The sequence below is a fragment of the Electrophorus electricus genome, chromosome 11 (assembly GCF_013358815.1).
Source record: "Electrophorus electricus isolate fEleEle1 chromosome 11, fEleEle1.pri, whole genome shotgun sequence".
Classification (NCBI taxonomy): Eukaryota; Metazoa; Chordata; class Actinopteri; order Gymnotiformes; family Gymnotidae; genus Electrophorus; species Electrophorus electricus.
This window is the reverse complement of record NC_049545.1, coordinates 10,727,501-10,749,577: the sequence shown is the minus strand read 5'-3', so window position 1 is coordinate 10,749,577 and position 22,077 is coordinate 10,727,501. Positions and strand designations below refer to the sequence as shown.

Here is a 22,077-nt window from a genome sequence, read left to right as displayed (position 1 = left end):
ACGTGAATGATTGGAAGCTCAGCACCACAAAACGTGCTGTAGTCTCACTGCTTCGCTGTCAGCACTGGACCCCCTGTCCTCTCTCTCAGGCCATTTTCCTTTCGTCGTCTTTCTTCACAACTTTGTTCTCACTGTTGAACTCACTAATCTTTACTACCCACGATGACCTGAAATATTTCGTCTTTTGCTTATTGATTTAAAACGTAAGTTCATTGGAGCTGTGGGTATAATAAATATATCGCCCAGTACTACCCAGTCAAGCACCATACACATTAGCATAAAGATTGTTCTCAGACGTAAAATGATGTGACACACAGTTGATTCCCCGTGGGCCCGAGCACGGATTCTAGACGCTAGCTAGGTTAGAAAGATACTGCAGAAATACTAGAATTACAAGTCTACTAGCCCTCGTTTTTATTGATATGTTATAGATAATGTACAGTAAGTAGATAAAAACAGAACTGCAGTAGCATCGCTGATGCCTTTCTCCAAGGTTAAACCACCCACACACAGAACAGGGAACTGGCCAGTAGTCAGCTTATGCTGACGAGACCAGTTCACGGCTCAGTCACAAACAGCTGGTCTTGGTGCAGTCTTAGTCTTCCCCTTTGGTTCTGGCAGGGACTAGGTTGTCACTGCCATTCAAGCTCTCAGCCAAAAGTCTGTATGAAATGAATTAATTAGGCTATATTTAAAATAAGTACATGGCAACCATTAGTTTGTCTCTGTCCAGGTGAGGCACGTCACTTTTTAGCTTGTTCACAGAAGTCTTTAATTTGTGAATAGGATGCAAGATGTGAATGTATTCAATGCTTGGAAAGTTCCAGATTTTCCAGATTCTTTGTGGTGTGTGCTTGCTTAAGATTACAATGTGTGTGAAGTGAAACTTTCAGAATAGCCTTAATCACAAAACCACATAAGGAGTGTCTGCAGACATCATAGAAATTAATCCTGGGGAAAATGTCATTCCAGGCACGGTTTTGCTGACATCTAAATCGAATAAAGTTGCATTCTGTCATGAAGCTTTTCATAGAGCCTTGCAACGCCTTTATCTGTCTCTAGTACCATAAGGCACTGAATCATTAAGTGGTGTATGACTGCCAACAGTGGCAGCTCCTGGCAGACAGTAAAGGTTTACCATGTAATATATTTACTGGATGACCTTGAACCTGCAAACATTTGTGCATTTCGGTCAGCTTTTACTCCCCTCATAAGAGTGGATTCATAGGAGGTCAGCCGCAGCTGGACTTTGGCCGCTGTTGTGCTCTGTGTTTTGAAATGCCCTCTAAGGCTTGTTTTCATTGATCGTTGACGTGTCCATTCCAATCCCTTTCGCAGGCTGACCGGGCCATCGGGGTATCTGTCCGACGGACCAGGAAACTACAAATACAAAACCAAATGCACGTGGCTCATAGAGGGGCAGTGAGTGTGCACCTTCATTTCTGCTTTCCGATACACATGTACACATGCACGTGAATGATTGATGCTTGTTGTGTGGACAGGGTTAACTCCATTCTGAGACTGCGCTTTGAGCACTTTGCCACAGAGTGCAGTTGGGACCATCTCTATGTGTATGATGGAGACTCCATCTACTCTCCTCTACTGGCTGCGTTCAGGTACGGTTGGTAGGGGGGTTCTTTAAGGAATTAGCTGCATCTCTGACTGTTTTGGCATGTTGCGAGTGGCCAGATGAATCCCCCCCCCCCCCCCCCACACACACGGATTGGGTGGTTTTCAATGTTTTCAAAACATCAAATGGGCTACATGTATCATGCGTGTATAAGTTATTACAGAAACTGCAGTTGGAATTCCCTGAAGTTTTAGTTATAATCATTTCCACCCTACTTGGTGCATGTGAAAATGCTTTGTTACTACTAAAATTAAGCATTATTCTACAATAAGCTACATAAAAAATGTTTTGTGTTCGAGCAAGGTACCTACACAGAACAAGCGCTTAAAATGCATGTCACCATGGTGATGTGGGGACGTCGCAGACCCACCCCTTTTCCTGTGTAGAATCCACTCAAGGCACATTCCAGCACTCTCCATTTATGTAGGAGGCTTCCACATAACTACAAAATGTTACGGAAATCCACAAAATGTTTTACATCCTCTAACCAAAAAAACAAATGTGATGCTCTGTCATTAAATGAATATGAACCATATTTATTCAATGAGTATGGAACAGAAACTTGACAATGTTGTAATTTTCAAAGACCAACATAATTTTCATATTCCACTGATTACCAAGTTTCCACGAACAGAGTTCAAGCTGTCTTTAAAAAAAGGGGCTTTCTGCCACACAGGCTCCCTGAGTTTTCTAACAAAGTGTTTTTAATAGTAGCATAAGTATAGTTTTGTTTTGTTTTTTAGTTTTGTGCGGACGTCTGTAGTGTTTGTGAACCATAATGTGGAGGAGTGTTTATTGTTTTAAAAAAACGTAGGCGTGATGCAGTATGAATTCCTCGATTTAAGACACTTAACGATGACAAACTGCTGTTTTGCTTGTACCACTTGACTGCACTTTACAAATGCCACATAGAAACTGCCACACCACCAGGAGTAACCAGAGGGGCCGGAATGCTCCTGGCTCCTCCCCCACCCCCCCGTGCCACTTCCTTCCAGCGCTTTTAGTATTTAGATATCCGATCACCTGTCGGGTTCGACCCGCTTCACTGCAGAACCGCTGGGTTTTGCTCTCGGAGTGGCTGAGTCTGTGGATTAAGCAGTGATGGGCCTCTCCCGTTTCAGTGGGCTGATCGTCCCCGAGGCCTACAACAACGAGACGGTTCCGGAGCTGGTGGCTGAGTCTGGCTTCGCGCTCCTCCACTTCTTCAGTGACGCAGCCTACAACCTCACTGGCTTCAACATCTCCTACAGGCAAGTCGTAGGCCTTTTCGCTATCCATCCCTTTGCCGATGTGGCGAGAACATAAACGCTCCTCTCCCAGATTTGATCTCCCAGAAAGTGCCTGTATATAAGTGACAGACCTGTCCTTCTTACCTCAGTGTCTGCATGAAGGCTGTACCAGCAGTGTTAAACTCATATCTAAAAACAAGGCTAGTAGCAGGTGCACTCTGTTAGGGAATACCTACTTCACCCCAGAACACCTGCTTTATCAGATCAACTATGTTCAATGGTTAAACGCTTTAATTCATAATTAGGGGCTTTGCATTCTTCATTCATTTTTCATTGACAGAAAAAAAAGTCAAGTCTTAGTATGGATCTTCATCTATTGAAGAGTTAACTCTCCACCTAGGGTCTAATTCCCCCGTGTCTGGGAACAAACGTCGAGGCTGTGCTCTCTAACCAGAGTGTTGCAGAGGGAGCGAGGGAGCAGGCGCACGTGTTTGATGTCTTTGGCCTCTGGGTTTTGGGGAGGGGCTGCTGCCACAGAGTTCTGCTGCTTCCAGCTACAGTTACTATAGCGACCGTATTCATGCCGGACCCCTTTCCCCCCAAAGAAATGCTGCGGAGTGTACTATCAAAATAACATCAAACACAGCCGCACACACACCCACGCATACACACTCATGCTTACACCCTTCTAACACTTCTTTTCTCAAAACAAGGCTTACTGTAGGGCATGAAACAGATGCTTAACTTTCATGCATGCGTGCAAGCGTGCACACACACACACACACACACACACACACACACACTCTGTCTCCCTTCCCTTCTCTCTCTAACTCTCACTCAGCCCCTTCTCTCGCTCTGGCTGTCCCTCTCTCACTCCATCTCTCTCTCACACACACACACACACACACACACACACACACACACAGCTCTGTTCAGCTGTAGCAGAGAGTGAGCTGCCTACTAATGGGGTAGCAGTAGCATTTCTAATGCCAGCACAGCCTTAAATGCAGCACCTGTGTTCCTAAAATTAGCTAAAGCTAACCCTAGTGGCCTAGTGTCTCGCACTGAGTCATTAATCAGACAGTTAAACCAAGACTCATGTTATCTTACACACGTCATTAAAATGCAAAAAAAAAAAAGTATATATACCCAGCTCACTCTGCTACTGGTATCTGCATATATTATATAATCTGTTTCCTAATATATCACAAGGAACCAGTGCTAAATGCTTATTGTTGTGCAGACAGGGAGAAGGCTAGCACAGAAGTGTCTCTCTCTCTCTCTCTCTCTCTCTCACACACACACACGTATTGGGCTATCCAGTGCTCGTCTTTCTGTATTCTGGTAATGTAGCTAGCCTAATAATGCTAAATAATAATCACACATTGCTTTCCATAATAATAACCCCCTCCATTAGCCTTCCAGAGCCCACCTTTGATAGTCCAGGGCAGTGTAGGTTGTTTGAGGTAGCGCCCCCCTCACAGTACGCCAGTGATGAATAAATAACACACTCCCATAGTCCACCATGCTCGGGTGCTTCTGCCTTGACTACAACCCAGTCATCATCTCTCACCGCCCCCCGCAGGTTAAACGCGTGCCCAAACGACTGCTCCGGTCACGGTGTGTGTCGGCCGGATGACGGGACCTCCGGGGAGCCTGTGCGCTGCGAGTGTGTGGACGGCTGGAAGGGCCGAGCATGCGACGTGCCTTACTGCGCCCGCGACTGCAGCGGCCCCGCCCACGGCTCCTGCCAGCCCGACGCCGATCGCTGCACCTGCGAGCCGGCCTGGCAAGGTGGGCGGCCCCTTCGCGCGGATAGCCACGCCCACAACGGGCAAGCCACGCCTCCCTCTTCCTTCTCGTTTACCTGCAGAGCCCCCACCTTCTTCTCAAACACCGCTGTGGACCAGCACAGCACCAGCTGTGGACGGGGCTGAGCTCCAGGGTTAAAGGTCACATGTGTTTTTGTTTTTGTTTTTTTTTTTCCCCTGGATGTTCCGACCGAACGCGTCAGCTCAATGCAGGCTGGCGGCTGCTGACTCGTACGGTTATTGGCGTAGGTTTCTCTGATGGAGCCTCTAATAGCTCTAACAATGTGTGCATTCACTGCCGCGAGATGGACAGGAACTTGTCATCCGCCCTACTGAGTTTGTAGGTGTGTGGCTGTGTAAACAGATCACCTCTTGTACACCCATTTTCTGAGGTTTGTTACAGTGACTCATGGAGGATGTTAACCTTCCCTTCCTGGTCTACTTTTGCCTCTCCAAACTGTTCTTTTCTCATTCCCTAGTTGGTTCTTTCATTCTCTCCCTTTCTCACTCTCTTCTTCTCTGTCTTTCTCTATGGCTCTCTCTCTCTCTGTCTCTCCCTTTCTCTCACTCTTTCTTCTCTGCCTCTCTCTCTTTTCCTTTTTGGTTTCTCCTTCAGCCGTAGTCTGAATTTGCAAACATTATTAACGTCATCTATTCATCCATTCAAATGCTGAGGGAAGATGGTCAAGAACACGTTGGTTTCAAGTAAACAGGTGGTAAAGAAGCAGGAAGTGCCTCGCTGTTTGGCCATTCTCACAGTATTTATACCATACTGTTCTGTAAGCGTCGGCATTTATTGGGAACGAATGTGAAGATATCAGTAACGCGCTCTCTCTTGCGTGGTCAGTGCATCATTAACACTCTTTCCCCTTTCGGGGTCAGCGGGTTGGTGCCAGGGGTTGTGCCCACGTGTGGGGGGGCATGCCCACCGGTGCTGGGGTGCGCCCACTGGTGCAGCCGCTTAAACTGGCACGGCTCCTGCGTTGCGGGTCTTTAGGTCAGTCAGGGCAGGAAGGTGCATGCTCCTCATGGCTTGTGACCCAGCATTCTGTTCTTTGGGCTTCTCCTTGCATATGCCTTCCAGAGATGGAGTCCTGTTGAATATTTAAAGCTTGGTTGACTTGGTTTTGTTCTGCAGTGCTGCAGAGTGGTGTTGGCATGTAAAGGGAGTAGTGACCTTGGCTGAGTCCACCCACCCAGCTCTTACAGAGCAGCATGTTGGCAGGAGCAGAGGGTGGGATTTGTTTAAATGGCTCCAGCAATCCTCTGTGAAGAGTTAATTTTCATAAGTAATGGATATTGGCTTCGTCTCTCTGAGCTTTTGCAGGATTTTCCGGTAGAGTTTAGCGTGCTGTTTTCCGCTGGCTGTTCCCCTGACTGTGCAAAACTTCAGCATGGCCTCACCACTCCAGATTGGCTCAGGTTTCTTCCCTGCTTCAGCTACTTTTTGGAATTTTAGTAATTGTTGAATATTTTTCCCCCGAAAATATTAATTTACTAAGGGAAAACCTCCATTCTAGCAGTGCTGCCTGCATAGCTGAGCAGGGCGGTGTCTGTCCTACAGAGTGAGCGTGTGCTCTGCAGGGGTTTGGAGCTGATAGTAAATTCATTAGCGTGCCGGGCTCAGGCGGCTGGTATTGATTTGATGATGTACGCCATCTAATGTCCGACCTGATGGATGACCTGCTGGGTCCCCTGCCCCGTTTCTGCTAACAGAAACTGCACTGTTACATCAGCGAAGGTGAAATATTCTGGCTAAAAGGAGTCGATTATGTTGATGCACAGGGCGTAGGCATATTGGACGTTTGACGTTTCCAGTGCAAGACATGTTTATTAAGAAATTCTGTAACTGATTAGGTAATATTGCTAAAAATTATGAATCTGTTTAGGTAATTTTTGAAAATTTGTGCAGTGGCACCTTCTGTGTTTTTCCCCATTTTGATCATAATTTTCTTGTAGTTTGGCTCCCAGCCAGTGAAGACCGCTGATGCTAAAATTAATTTCATGTGAATGTTTAGTTAATGATGTAATGTTGTGTATGGTGCCAGCTGCTAATAAGCTGTGTGTGTGTGTGTGTGTTTCAGGTCCTGATTGTTCAGTCTCAGTACCTGCTAATGTTTCCTTCTGGACTCATGAGGAGTACAGCGGGCTGGGCTTGCCACGGGCTTCCCATAAGGCAGTGCTCCACAAAGACGTCATGTGGGTGATCGGCGGACACGTGTTTAACTACACAAACTACCAGATGGTGACAGCGTGAGTTTCCATGCACAACCCCCCCCCCCATACACCCCACTGTGGACCATAAGGTGTGATGATTTTTCTCTCTCTCCCTCTCAGGTTCAGCCTCTCCACTCAGAGCTGGATGTCTTTGAACTGGTCGGTCAACTATGTTACGGCGCGCTATGGCCACTCTCTGGCTGTGCACGAGGTGTGTGCACGCATTCTAAATAATGATGATCACTACTGCCAACCTCTCATCATTCACAGTAAAAAAAAAAAAAAAAAAAAAAAGCTTATTTACATATGTTCTGCATGTGTCCTGCGTCTGTCTCTGTGTGTGTGTGTGTGTGTGTGTGTGTGTGTGTTCCTGCACGCCATGTAGAATAAGATCTACATGTATGGTGGGAAGGTGGACTCCACAGGGAACGTGACGTCAGAGCTGTGGGTGTTCCACACGCACAACCACTCGTGGGAGCTGCTGAACCCTCGGGTTAAAGAGCAGTATGCCGTGGTGGGCCACTCAGCCCACACCGTCCAGCTGCAGCCCGACGGCTCCGAGCCTGTCATGCTGGTCGTCTTCGGCCACTGCCCCCTCTACGGATACATCGGCCAAGTGCAGCAGTACAATATCGGTCAGCACCTCGTAAACACGTCTGCTCATTTTAGTCTCATCATCTTTTTTTTTATTTATGTGACCTGCAGTTTAAACTATCATTCATCATGATATCATGTCTCTGTGTCGTCGTCCCCCATCCACCTTTTCTCTGGGTGCAGTGAAGAACAGGTGGAGTGTTTTGGAGACGAGTGGGGCGCTGGTTCATGGCGGCTACGGCCACAGCAGTGTGTACGACCCCCAAACACGCTCCATCTACATCCACGGCGGGTACAAGGCATTCAACGCCACCAAATATGGCCTGGCCAGCGACCTCTACCGCTACCACGTTGACGAGAACATGTGGTGAGCTTGCAGGAAGAGAAAGGGCACTGCTGTACTGAGCTCCACCTCACTTCCCAGAAATCAGACCAGCTGTAAACGGCCTTAGAAAGTGCAGCGTACCAACGCAGTGCAGAACCCTTCAGAGTTAGTGGCACCTTTGGTAAAAAGGCCACAGAACATCTCTCATAATTACAGTGTAAAAGCAAACCGAAGAACAGCAAGATATTTTTAGCAAGTACTCTAACATTCGAGTAGGGCACTGTAATTATGCAAGAGCAGGACACGTCTGAAGCAGGTAATGACACGTCACACAGCCCGTCCTGGGACGTGCACGCCCACGCTCCGTGGAGGAGTTGTGCTGGTGACGTGGAGCTGCTTTTTCGCTTCCACTGTGTGCTGCGCTATCCCTGCCCTGCCTCTCCCCATCGCCTCAGTGACGTACCATTGTTGCCGCAGGTCGATTCTGAAAGACAGCGGCTCCTTCCGCTACCTACACACGGCCGTGCTGGTGGGCGGGAACTTGCTGATATTTGGAGGGAACACCCACAACGACACATCCATGAGTCATGGTGCCAAGTGCTTCTCCTCTGACTTCATGGCCTATAACCTGGGTGAGTAAGCATTCCAAACCACTTTTCTAGCACACATGCCCACGTTAAAGTTCTATTTCAGTCATTAAAGATCCTTGATATAGATTTCCAAATTCTAAATTTTAGACTACACTAATAATGTACAGGCTCTCATCGGAGACAAGATTGCCGTGAAACTAGCCAATATTATGCAGTGTTCTTGGTTGTAGCTGACTGAAGGTTGCATGCCAGCTTGTCTGGCCAGTAGTGTCATTTCTCCACATCCCATATCAGTATCTAGGGCAAATGAAGATCTTAAACACTTTATACCACGATAACTTATGACCTTAGTTTCACATACCCACTAACTCTCGCACCCTGCTTGATACGGTACCGATTGGACACCCTCTGTTACTTCACTTGAGGGTTAGATAGGTCTAGGATGTGAACAGTGTAGGTCACCTGGGAATATTTGGTCTTAATATTTTCACTAGTATTACAGTGAAAGATTGAAAGGGTTTTTTTTGGGTCGTGGGGGGGGATTGGGAATATCCATACTGCTTCAATTAACTGTGTTGAAACACTCACGCCGAGATGCCAACACACATTTAGTTTAAATCTCCAAACACTCTCTTCCACACCCTCTGGGTGATTGTCAGACACACAGTAGGCGATTTTCTAGCAGTGGGACATGAAGTAGTCATTAGTTTATGACTGACAGATTCAAACATTTAGAGTCTGCAGGGGATCTAAAAGAATGACCGCCAGCCTGTTCTAGTATCGCTCTGAGTGTAGGAGAGAGATGGTGAGAAAGAGGGAATGATCTTGTAATTAAACAGCAACAATATGGTTTAAAATATGCCATAACAAAGAAAAATACAGATTGGATATATAATCTAAGACGTGCGTTGGGTGTGCAGTTTATATGGAGTTCAAATCTCTAGCGAAAAGCTTACAGCTGGTGCAGGTTGGTGCTCATTTAGACGTGGACACCTGCTTACTGCACATGCTTGACCATGTGGACAGTTTAGCTGTCGCGCAGAAACCGCCTTCGCATGGGCAATTTTCCTGCCTGCTCACACAGAACAGGCCCTGGTCATGTCTGGACAGCGTAGCATCAGGTGGAATGAGCTGTGAATTGGGCCAGCGTTTCCGCTTGCCTGTTCCGACCTGTTCCCTCCGCTGGACTTGTAAATTAAGCAGAGGTCTGTCTGTGCCATGAGATTAATTGCTGTGTTTGAACAAGTTAAATGCTGAACTCAATTAAGCCTAGAGTTACTCTCATGGATGTATTCAGGAACCGAAATCCTCCAGGGTTGCAGTTACCATAAAGTCCAGCAGAGGGCAGTGAACACCAAGACTTGATATTCCATGGACTTTTGCCACAAGTAGGTTCACACAGTATTTCAGTAAGCAGATGACAGTTAGCATCATGGGGAACGCTATTGTCCTTTCATTAATTTCCCTGTAAACTCCTCCCTCTTATTACCCATCATACTCTGGTATCCAATTCCTTTTCAGTACGTTCAGGTCTGCAGTGTGGGACATGGAATAAAACTGGTTCTTGTTAGGAGCCTTGGGATGATGAGTGTTTTGGGAGAATTATCTTTTTGATTTTGTTTGCATGGCTTTCAGAACAAATACCATCACAAAGGATTTCATGACAGTTCAGCTGAGACATGGCATGGGCCAGAAACTATTAACAGAAACAAGGCTCGAACGCAGGTGGTTTGGTAAGAACAGACATGGCCAGTGTGGGTTTAGGAGAATTTAGGGTCATGTCATGTTTTCGTTCCTGGAAAGGGAGCTGATGAATTTAAATGGAAGCATCAACGTGACTTAATTGATTCGCTCCGCTAAATCCTCATCAAGCGGTTAGATGAAGACGGGCCTGTGAAAGAGGGTGGAAATGAAAACAAGATGATGGCTATTGTAAGATATTCACCAGAGTCGGGCATTATTATTTATGTTCATGAGGGGAATTTATCTCGGTCCTTGAATTGTCAGAATAAAAAATGAATTAGGATATCCAGCTAGTAGCTTACTATAGCAGTCCACCACTGACATACCAGGAAAATAGTAGACTTGACCACACATATTTTGGCTAAGGTGGGTTTCCGGCCAAGGCTAAAGGAGTATTACTTCGAGTTTCACTTGCATCCCTTCCACACCAACATCCGGGCATGCTGGGCTTCGAAACCACCCTCGGTGTAACTGATAAGCCACTAAGACCTAATGTATGCTGAGGTTCTTTCCCCAGTTCTCAGGACCCTAAACGAGACTTGAGAAAGACAACTAAGAAAGAGGAAACTGCTCAGCCTCCCGTCCTCTACGTCATTTAGACAGTCATCCATGTCCTTCGTTGGCTGAGTCTGTTGTATTGACAGCTGTGTCATCAGCATGGTGGCGAAGGCTAATGCCTGGCAGCAGCAGTAAACGTGGGAATGGCCTTTCAACAGTGGCCAAGCACACTGCTCCTCCTCTGCCGTCAGCATTTACATTTCCCAAACGACAGCGGCCAGACGGCATCGGAACCGTGACAGTCCTGGTACGCTAACGGTTTCTCTGAGACTTTATGAAATTGGATCTCTACTCGCATAGAACTAGGCTTGGATGTTATAATTACTGCGATTGGGTAATAAAAATGGATTAACAAGAGCAGGGGGTGAATTCAGAAGTTTGTGTTTCCTATTTGCCAATCTTAATCTCTAATAATTTCTCACTGCACACCTGCGTATGCCTCCTAGTCAATTTGGGATGGTGCTAAAAACGCATTTAATGCTGCTGTTGTAGTTGCAGTTCAGATATTTAGTGTACATTACGACTGCTTTATTTTTGTAGTTTTATGTAGAGCGGAACTGCTCCCGCTATTCCTCCAAGCTGTTTAGCCTGATATCTCATACAAGGGAATGTGTGTGGCCATCGTACCATGGCTTATCTTTATATGCCTTTTATATCGTGTTGTTGTTATTATCATTATTATCATTATTATTATTATTATTGCAGTCTCCTGTAGTGTGGAACAAAACGTAAACTCCGTTGCACGTGAGAATTTGAATTCACAAACACCTAATAGAACAGATTAGAAAGGTGTATTCTGGCAGCGTGTTAATGAAGTCGGTAGCGGAAGCAGATGTGGTGCCATTTTGTGAGGGATTGAGGTTCAAAACCAAGCCGTCGTCTCCGCTGTAGGAGCTTCTTCCCCACGTGGAGGACAGCCGCCTTATCGGCACCACCACCAAAGCGGAGGCCGTTAAATCTGAGGTGCAATTACAGCAGGTGCTGCATCCTCTCCCTCTGTGCCTCGGCCTAACAGTGGATACCGTAATTGTTTGCTGGGCAAGCATGCTAGACCCCTCTGTCACGCATTGAAAAGACTGACCGGCAGAAAATTAATCATAAAGGATTGGCCCGTATTTACATTTAAAGGCGGCCCAAATGCGGGTGTGATGAGAATTGAGTCCGTATACCAGGTTTAATCCTAAATGACACTCATTCTTTATGGTAATGCGAATAATTCTGTTACTGAGAAAAACTATGTGGGAAGATGTGAAGGTTCATTTTCTCTGTTGATATACTACCACCAACTCTAATTAAAAGCATATATCCTAACTACAGGACATGGTCTCATTAACTTTGATTTTATACTTTATCATTTAGAACAGAAAATCTACAGAGAAAGAGGCTTTCCTATGCTTCAGTGTGTAGGTAGGCCACAGGGGTTCTCTATCTGCCTTGTTCTTTAGAATAATGGACGCTATCTGCTTAGTCTTGATTTTCCATAGCAGGCATTATTGACCTGTTCTGTAGTCGCTTCCGCTCTGGAACTGTGGCTTCTGAGTGACACCCAAAGAGTCGATCGATGCAAAAACTGATTTCCCCCCCCTGCCTCTGGCTCACTTTAATATTCCTAATTCAAGAATATTAGAATCTGTAACAAGTACAATTTTATAGCTGACAGGAAAAAAGGTGAATTTTCCAGTAAATTACACCCACGCCATGGATCAAGTGGTATCTAGAGTACTGTCTAAGACTAGTTCCTCCATCACAACACTCTGGGCAGGGCTACTGCACGTGCAAACCTGGGAGAGAAGTGTCTTTTAAAACCAAAACACTCATCAGGCTCATTGCATATTTGTTGCAAAACAGACAGTACTAATTTCAGCAGTAATGACTAAACATAGTAGCTGCCTTTGATGTATTCATAAGTCAGTGCTATTGATTTTTTAAAAAGTAGGCTTATAATATAGTTCTTGCTAATTTCTAATAATTTGTTTTATTCCATTGTTTACTGCAGTGTTTGACGTTGCTAGGTCACTGGCAGATGGTTGTTTTGCCTGTTAATCAAATCAAATCAACCGAAATGGAGTGAGACGCAGTTCTCCAGATTGTAATGGCTCTTTTGCTGTCTGTCTTCCAGCATGCGATGAGTGGACGGTGCTGCAGAAGCCGGACCTGCCCCACGACGTCAACCGTTTCGGCCACTCGGCTGTCTACAGCGATGGGTAACTCCACCCTCCTTAAATCCCTTCAGCGACAATGGCTATTATGCACGAGGCATATTGGTTTGGGTGGCCGTGCGTATCAGAAGCGCTGGGTGTGTGAGGCGAAGCCGCTGGTAAGGCCGGGGAGTTATGAGTGAGTCTGAGTCTGCTTACATTTACACGCTGTTACATGACCTCTCCTACATTTCTCTCATATGTGTGTGTGTGTGTGTGTGTGTGTGTGTGTGTGTGTGTGTGTGTGTGTGTGTGTGTGTGTGTGTTTATATGTGGCTGCGTGGCATTGTGTGGTGCTGTTTTGATATAAGCTGCCTACGGTCCACACTCTCACGTCTCACCTTGACACCACCTGCCAACTGGGATTCCGAATCACAATGCCGCATTAAATTGATATAAAACGGAATTATTAATTTAGGCAGTGCTTATGCGCAATAATTATTCACTGAAATCGAAGGCTGCCTTAGTTGCACATGGCAGCAGTAATGTACTACTCTACGCTGTAAGCACTGAAAGGTTTTTGCACTGGTAAGGACGAGAGTAGCCATTGTATTTACACATGCGCATTAAAGCATCACCTCCATTCCAGCAGGACACAGTACGCCACAGTTAAAGATAAAGACACTCTCCACCTGTAGCGATCTGTACTGGACGGGTGTGGTGCAGGGAAAGGCCGCTGTACCAAAAGGCTTATTGGCCGTCGCACATCTGTGGAGTGAGCTGCTCTTCGTGCACCTTTCACTGCATCTGGCTTGTATTACAGGCCCTGCACTGCCACTGCTGATTTGGCCTGTGAAACGCAGCTCCCCAGTTCACTGCTTTATAATCATTTTAGGGCTCCGCTGCCTGCCTGAATAATGGACCCTCGATGCTTCGACTCGATTTCCCCACATTGAGCTGTTTGGAGCAAATCAAGGCATTATTGACCAGTTCTGCAGTTGTTTTCACCCTGAAAGTGTGAGTTGTGAGTGATGCTGACAGAGTGGATCGATGCAAAAAATGGGTGTTTGTTTGGGTTTTTTTTTTTTTTTTCTTGCTTTAATATTTCTAATATAAAAAATATTAGAACATGTAACAAGCACAGATTTTTAGTTCACAGTTCACACACACAAAAAAAGAAGAATTTGCCAATAAATTATACCCGGTCTGTGGATGGGTAGTTTTTAGAGCGCTGTCCTATGTAGCAACTTCTCTTGGGTCTCGGTAACTGCCCTAAGTAGACACAGCTCCCAAGCCTAACTACCAGAAAGAGGTAAAAAGCTTTCATTGAATCCAGCAAGCTGGAAGTTGATGTACTGGCAAAAAGGCGAGTTATTTGCATCCTGCTGGCAAGCAACAAGGCCAGATCATTTGTGTACTTCATAAGAGGCAGATCAGTGCTTTCATTCTGCACTTCAGTCGAGTGTGTGGATAACAGCAGGGGATTTATTACATATCCCTGAGGAGCACTTGCATACAGGCCAAAGGCAGTAAAGAAAGGTGTTTGGGGAAGAAGAAAGATATTGATGAGTTCTTGCCCGGGTGGTTCTCCCAGGAACTGAGATCCAAAGAGGATGTTTCTCTCTTTACATGTCACTAAGATGCCCTTTCTAGACTGTGGATCTCTCAGTCTAACACCTAGTCTTTTATCTCTGTCTTTGTTCTCACTATCCTCACCTAGTCTTCTCACCTTCTTTGTAGTCCTTCCTCTTTTGTCTAATCTCTCCTTATATTCTCTCTCTCTCTCTCTCTCTCTCTCTCTCTCTCTCTCTCTCTCTCTCTCTCTCTCTCTCTCTCTCTCTCTCTCTCTCTCTCTCTCTCTCTCTCTCTCTCTCTCTCTCTCTCAGGGTGATGTACGTGTATGGGGGCTTTAACAGCCTGATGCTGAGTGATCTGTTAACGTATACCCCTGCCAACTGCTCTGCCTACACCTACGCAGAGGAGTGTGAGCTGGCTGTCCCAGGCTTGCGTTGCATGTGGAACTCCAGCAGTGATGCGTGCCTGCCCTGGGAGCCTGTGCAGCCCCTCCGAGCGGAGACCGTGCTCCGCATGTGCCCACTCAGAGCCTGTAAGTAGCAGTGCGGCCTAAGCGCCGCAGCACTGAACAGCTATACGTGCAGATAACCAAGTCGCCTCATGAAAGCATTTTCTCGTTTTTTAGCAGGTTTAAGTTCAGTTACGTCATTATAGCAGATGTGTGCACATACAGTGTCTACCCTTCTGGGTGGGTGTTTCAGACGCAGGCAGCGACAGGTGTGACCAGTACACAGATTGCTACAGCTGCACGGCGAACACCAACGGCTGCCAGTGGTGCGCTGAACACTGCATGGCTGCCCACAGTAACTGCACAGCTGCCTCGGTGAGGATGGAACCCTTGGCCCAGAGAGTACCCCCCCCACACACACACACACACACACACACACACACACACCACCCGCTGAAGGAGATGTGCTCTAGCAATGGAGGTGTTGGAGACGGAGGAACTGGAGCTGGTCGTGGGTTCTTAAGTGTTGGCTTCTGTGTTGATTTTCCGACTCATTTTTGTTGCACTGAATCAGTTTTGGCTCGTTGGAACTGTTTGACTGGGTGTTTTTTCTGTTGTTTTCTAATTTTGTGTGTGTAGTTATTAGAATGTATTAAACTGTACAGTTCTTATATAAAGCTGGGTATTTGCTGCTGTTCTGCCGAGTACAGGGGGCCGTAACAGAGTATGAGGCGTGTCCTAAAGACATCCTCTCATACTCGTGTAATAAGAAGACCAGCTGTAAGAGCTGTGCTACTGACCAGTACTGTCAGTGGGAGGCCAGGAACCAGGAGTGTATCACTTTGCCAGGTAAAACCTCTAATTGCACTGAATGTGAAATGCATGGCAGAATTAATGGTTACTTTAAAATGCAGTCTTAGATGTTCTCCATAGTCAGAATAATGAAATGTGGTGTTGGTGGGGTTTTTTTTCCTTCTCTTGTGTGTGTGTGACAGAGAATGTGTGTGGGGAGGGTTGGCACCTGGTGGGCAACTCGTGTATGAAGCTGATCACGGCGAAGGACACGTATGACAACGCTAAGCTGGCCTGCCGCAGTCACAGTGCTGTGCTGGCCTCGCTCAACACCGCTAAGAAAGTGCAGTTCGTCCTCAAAGAGCTGCAGAGCAAATCTGCACAGGTAGGTGGTGCTGCTCTCCTGTACTGAGCTGTCCACTCTTGCAGTCTCAATGTACACAGTGTACTGCCTCCTCCTTCTCTCTCAGGATAATACTACAGCTGTAGTATATGAGGAGTGTGCACTGATGAAAACTAACTTTGTGGTTTGTCCCTGTTTGTGTGATTTGTGTGTGTGTTTGTGTAGTCTAAATCAGTGGTGACCCCTTGGGTGGGTCTGAGGAAAGTGAACGTGTCCTACTGGTGCTGGGAGGACATGTCCCCCTTCACTAACTCCACTCTGCAGTGGTTGCCAGGGGAGCCCAGTGATGCTGGCTTCTGTGGGTACCTGGCCGAGCCCAGCTCAGGTGGCCTGAAGGCAGCTGCCTGCATCAACTCCTTCAATGGCAGCCTGTGTGAGCGACCAGGTAAGGCCGCTCAAAAAGAAAACACAGGTGGTTGCTTGGCGACAAAGACTTCTATAGACCAATGGATGCTGTACACCACACACACAATATCTCTCTCTCTCTCTCTCTCTCTCTCTGTAGCCAACCACAGTGTGAAGCAGTGTCGCACGCCCTGTGCTTTGCGCTCATCCTGCAGTGAGTGCACAAGCGGAGGCTCTGAGTGCATGTGGTGCAGTAACATGAGGCAGTGTGTCGACTCCAACGCCTACGTGGCCTCCTTCCCCTTTGGCCAGTGCATGGAGTGGTACACTATGAACAGCTGCCCACGTAGGTCCTCTGGCCCGCCGGCCCCGCACACATATACCTGAGCTCATAACTAGGACCATTAAAGCTACCACAATAATACATATTAGTTCTACGGCGCTGGAGATGTTACTATGATAATGACTTCCGGGTATATCATGTATCGGAAACTTGCCGTTAAGGTACCACGTCATGATAAGTTACAGTGGGAGGAAGGAGCGCGTTCAGTAACCACCCTGGGTTATCTAACATTGCAGGCTTTAACTGCTACTGCTACAACCACAGAAACAGAACAGTACATAATAGATACCTCAGCTGTTGGCGTGTGCAATAAGCACATCGGCTGCTAAATATCCCAAATATTTGCTACTGTTTGAACTGGTTCAACAGACCTATACAAATAAACAAAACTAAACATACTGAGGTGTGTATGAACAAAATTAACAAAACTATAAACACTGAAGTGGTCTTTCTGTTGGGGCTGCTGCTAACAACCGTTTGATAGTCGAATTATCTATTAATTATTGCAACATATAATCAAATGATTGAATTACTCAGTGGATCTTGTTTAATTATCAGCTTTTAAATGTAGCTAGAATTTGTTATAAGCATGTATAACTAACAATAAATATGAATAATTAATTCAGATACGTATTTTAATGAACTTTCCAGCTTATATAAAAGATAAATAAAAATTTCAATATGCAATTTTTTTCTGTGAAAATTTAAAGCAAGGTTAAGCAGCGGAGCAACAATAAAACAACAAAGCTGTAGCACTTCATCAAATGAATCAAATCAGAATGTCTGCATTTCAAAGAAATTAACCCGAGGGCAAGGACAGCAGCCTCTTCAGACTAAAGCTGATATAAAAAGACATTTGTTAAACAAAAGAGAAACATTACTCCAACACACTGTTTCAAAAAATCGAAATCCAAGCCACATTTTTGGTTCTTGGTTATAGAATCATGTGTAGATATAGAAAGGCATTCTAAATAAATGATGCCTTTCTATGTGTTATATTTCATAGAACATGTGATGGTGACTGTGATGGTGATGCAACATTTAAGATTCACTGCTTTTTCCATAATGCAGAGAAAACAAACTCATCTCAGTAGAGAAGCTGAGAAAGTTCATTTAAACTATGTGGAAGACCACACTCACACCAATACCACGGTGTTAACAGACATTTTATTACTGTTACAGTGGGAATACCATAAAGTTATGGGGAGATGTTTATTGAATAAACATGGATAGGAAAAACATGCGCAACAATCAATGACTAGAATTCTGTTAATTACCAGGAGTATTAGGTTCAAAAGAATAACCATCTTAACAGGCAACCAAGCAAAATTTAAGGCAAATGATTTGTGGTGGATGCAGGTAGCTAGCTAAACTAATAAAGAAAACAGAAGAGAAACAAAGAGGAACCTGTGGGGGTAACCAGCTGGTTAATCTTTTTATTGGTCAACAAGACAAACAAATGGAGCTCATCAATCAACAACTTTGTAATGAAAGCATGCCTACAGTATAATTGGAGGACCGTCTGGAGGTGCATGCGTGTGTTCCATTGGCTCATCTGCATAGCGCGGAGAGAACGCAGGAGCATACGTCTGACTTTGAGGTGCCAGGTTAGCGTGCAAGGAGGTAAAGTTGGTCTTTCATCCCACTGCCCAAATGGCAGTGAAAGGAGCATCTTTTCCTGTTTGATGGCTCTGAGAGAGCGTGTGCTGTTCCTTGAAGTCGTTCTACTGACTCTGAGAGTGATGATGTCTGATGATGGTCAGGAGTCCAGGGTGCTTAGTCTGAGGAATTGGACCTTCATAGCTGGCTCGACCAGAGAGCTACAGACCTTCGCGGGCAGGTCCCTCCGAAGCGGGAGTTTGGGTTCATTACCGGCAGTACAATGAACTCCAGTTTTAATCAGCCCATGTAGGGGAGTTTACTTGACATTAGCTAGGGTAAGCAAATTCTGACAAACACATGCTAAGGATAAGAAACTAGTCAAGAAAATGAAAGGAACAAAAGAAAACATTAAAATTAGAGTGTGGTAAGCAAACTAACGTAGCCTGGATTTGGGTCTTCATAGCTGTTTAGCGAGAGGTTATTGACTTAGTTCAGAAAATGAAAAATCAGAGCCTTTGCATTTGAGGGGGAAAAGGGCTTCCCTAGTTCATGCATATTCAGTAGCCTTTGTGTTCATGATTGGAGGAAAAGAATTTAGCTTCTACAGGAATACATAGGATCAACTACAAAGAAAAAGAAATTAAAAAATATATATATATATATTCCTACCCATTTCTGCCTAAAGTTTGGATAATCAACTTAATTACTTTCCTGTTTTCTAGAAGTTGCAAACTACTAGTTTTAATATATTGTCCAATTAGTTCATGTAGGATTTCTGGTAAACACAACTAGGAGTGAGTAACAATTTGTTTACAATATGCATGAGGTAAGCAACATACAAATTGGATAATCTGGGTGAATAATGCAAATGAATAAGGAACAAGTAATGAACAGAACAATGCGACAACAAATGCTTATGAAATAACAGGCTCAAACACCACAATTTGGAGATCATATTAAACAATGAGTAATGTATAGTTATTTTATCATTTGACATCATATTAGATTAAATGGCAAGTTGTTACTTTGAGAATCTGTGGGATGAGAGAGGTTAATTTCCCTGGTAGAGATTTGAGTGTAATGGAATTTATAGCCAGTTTCTTGAAGTATAAGGCTAGTAAGCTTTTCTCCTTTTCATCCATAAGTTTATGGCATCAATGGAGAGGGGGCTAAGGGTCAGAATGCCAGACCATCTTGGTACCAAGGCCGTTTATGGCTTTGTTGCTAAACCTCAAAGCACCAGTAGGTCCTGGGTCTGGTCCGTGGCCCGGGGTGGGAGAGCGCCCCCCTTTGACCAGGTCAAAGTTTCCTCAGGGGAATAATATTTGTAGTCTGTCACTCACAACAGTCCTTTACCTTGAGTTTATTACATGGTGTCAGAAGCTGGTGAACAGACTTCCAGTCACAAAAGGTGAAGTTTATTGCTCCAGAGAGCTACTGTTTCACGAAACGAGGGGAGTGGGCCGAGTGGAAGAAATGCTTTACTCGCTGTCAGACAGCGACAAAGCTGGTTAAACGGGGGGGGGGCAGTGTTATGAGTACTCTCATTTATGCATTAGGCAGGGAGGCAGAGAACATTTTTAGCAGAAACAGAGAGAGATTATACTGTAGCAAGTTTGATGCCTAATTTATCTCGAAGCATAACCTCATTCACGACAGGGCCTGCTTCCACCAAAGTACAAAGACGAAAGGCATACATTGAGTCTTCATCATCAAAGGTGAAAGGGTAAATAGCCCACTCAGCAGACCAATGTTTCAGTCAGTGGGTCAAGTAGAAAGTGTTTTCCCGCCCGGATACACATGAAACCAGTAAAGGAGGAACTGGAGACAATAGAGTCCAGCAGCATCATTGAAAGGATGATAGAAAAAGTGATGCACCCCCATGGTGTTAGCCCCAATGAAATCGGAAAATGTGCATATCACCTAAGTCTTTATTAAAAGACTTTAATAAAGTAGTCGGTTATAAAGACTTAATAAAGTAGAGGTTTATACTGCCAGTAAAGGAAGAAATCATTGCAGGACTGAGCGGGTCCACAGTGCTCTCGTCACTAGATGTTATGGCAGGGTAAATTCTGCTCGACAAAGACTTTTATCACTCCTTTAACCAGATACTGTTTCAAGCATCTCCCTTTTGGTGTCAGCAGTGCCTTGAAACTTTCCAGAGGAAGATGGTGGAAACACTGGATAGCCTAAAAGGTGTGGCAGTATATATGGATGACATGATTGTCTAGGGTAAAGACATGGAATAACACGAGTAGCACCTAAAGAGGGTGTTGGAAAGATTAGAATCGGTCTGAGCCTGAATGCCGAGAAGTACGTACTGAGGCAGAGGAAGTTACACTTCTTAGGTGACGTGATTGACGCGGAAGGGGTGCACCCTGATCCAGCTAAAGTATCGACGAGCTCTCTGAAATCATCTGAGAAAGGGTACTAGGATTAGCTAACTATCAGGGCAAAGTACATCTCCAGTCTCACCACAGTTGGTCAACCATTGTACGAGCTACTGAAATCTAAGTGGACATCGGGTCCAGCACAGTAGTCATCATTCCAACAAATCAAAAAATTGCCTACATCAGCACACAGTCTTACATACTACGACATCAACAAACCTACAGCAGTTTCAGCCGATGCAAGCAGTTATGGGATCAGCGCCATGCTGATGCAACTCCATGGGCAAGATTGAAGAACCGTGGCGTATTGCTCCAGATGCCTGAGCGAGGCTGAACCCAAGTATGCCCAAATAGAGAAGGAGTGCTTAGCAAGTGTGTTGCCCTGTGAGCTATTTGATAAAGACTTGTATGGCCTAGAGGGATTCCATTGATCATGGACCACAAACCCTTAGTATCTTTGATCAACTATAAAGATCTGGATAACGTACCGATTCAGTGCCTGAGATTTTTGATGAGGTTTAACCCTATGGCAAAGTATGCACCAGGCATGACATTAGTTGTAGCTGATGCACTGTCAAGAAGCCCCTCCAGAGACACAGAATGACACTACATGCACATGGATGTGGAGTGCTGCATTGCATCCGTAATCAAATTAATTCCTGCTACAAAACAGAAAGTGGACTGCATCCGAGATGCCAGAGCAGCAGATGAGAGGTTGCGAGTTCTGATCAGATACATACGGTCAGGATGGCCAGAGCACATTGAGAAAACACCAGCATTAGAGCTGTGAAAACTCTGCACAACACGTTTGTAACTAGAGGTACCTGGATAGTCATACCAGTGGCACTGAGAGCTGATATATTAGCTCATATTCTCGATAGTCATCTAGGCTTATCTAACTGCAGGGACAGGGCAAACAGCTCAGTATCAAAAATCAAAAACAAGGTTCTAGATTGTCAATCAACCCATGAGTTGAGATGAGCTCACTCCAGGGAACCACTGCTCTCCACGTCGCTTCCAGACCATGGTAGAGAATTGGCCTTGACCTGTGTGAACACAACAAGCAAAACTATCTGGTGGTATCAGATTATTGCTCCAGTTATCTAGAAATCCTGCATGTGCCAACGACAACTAGTGCTCAAGGAGCGCTATTTTTTAAAAAAAAACAAAAAGATCCTCCTCTTGCACTACTGTGCTACCAAGTGAGACCATGCAGCAGTGCAGTTGCCAGCCCAGCTGAGCTATTAATGGGTCGTAAAATCTGTCCAACCCTACCCACACCCGACAGCAACCTGCTGCCTAAGTGGCCCCGCAGAAACCGCATGGAGGCCAGGGATGCTGCGG

The 22,077-nt window shown here is 45.4% G+C and overlaps 1 protein-coding gene across 2 annotated transcripts in view; it reads left to right on the top strand.

The window, feature by feature from the left end:
- atrn (attractin) overlaps positions 1-22,077 on the top strand; it is a 52,875-nt gene that overhangs the window by 2,434 nt on the left and 28,364 nt on the right. For both annotated transcript variants that reach the window (XM_035531622.1, XM_035531623.1), the window contains exons 2-17: positions 1,339-1,422; positions 1,503-1,616; positions 2,752-2,880; positions 4,445-4,653; positions 6,755-6,923; positions 7,008-7,098; positions 7,273-7,522; positions 7,665-7,848; positions 8,284-8,438; positions 12,817-12,901; positions 14,722-14,942; positions 15,112-15,233; positions 15,569-15,707; positions 15,854-16,035; positions 16,219-16,438; positions 16,559-16,744. In XM_035531622.1, coding sequence (XP_035387515.1) covers positions 1,339-1,422; positions 1,503-1,616; positions 2,752-2,880; positions 4,445-4,653; positions 6,755-6,923; positions 7,008-7,098; positions 7,273-7,522; positions 7,665-7,848; positions 8,284-8,438; positions 12,817-12,901; positions 14,722-14,942; positions 15,112-15,233; positions 15,569-15,707; positions 15,854-16,035; positions 16,219-16,438; positions 16,559-16,744 — 2,540 coding nt within the window. The remainder of the gene's footprint in view (positions 1-1,338; positions 1,423-1,502; positions 1,617-2,751; positions 2,881-4,444; positions 4,654-6,754; positions 6,924-7,007; positions 7,099-7,272; positions 7,523-7,664; positions 7,849-8,283; positions 8,439-12,816; positions 12,902-14,721; positions 14,943-15,111; positions 15,234-15,568; positions 15,708-15,853; positions 16,036-16,218; positions 16,439-16,558; positions 16,745-22,077) is intronic.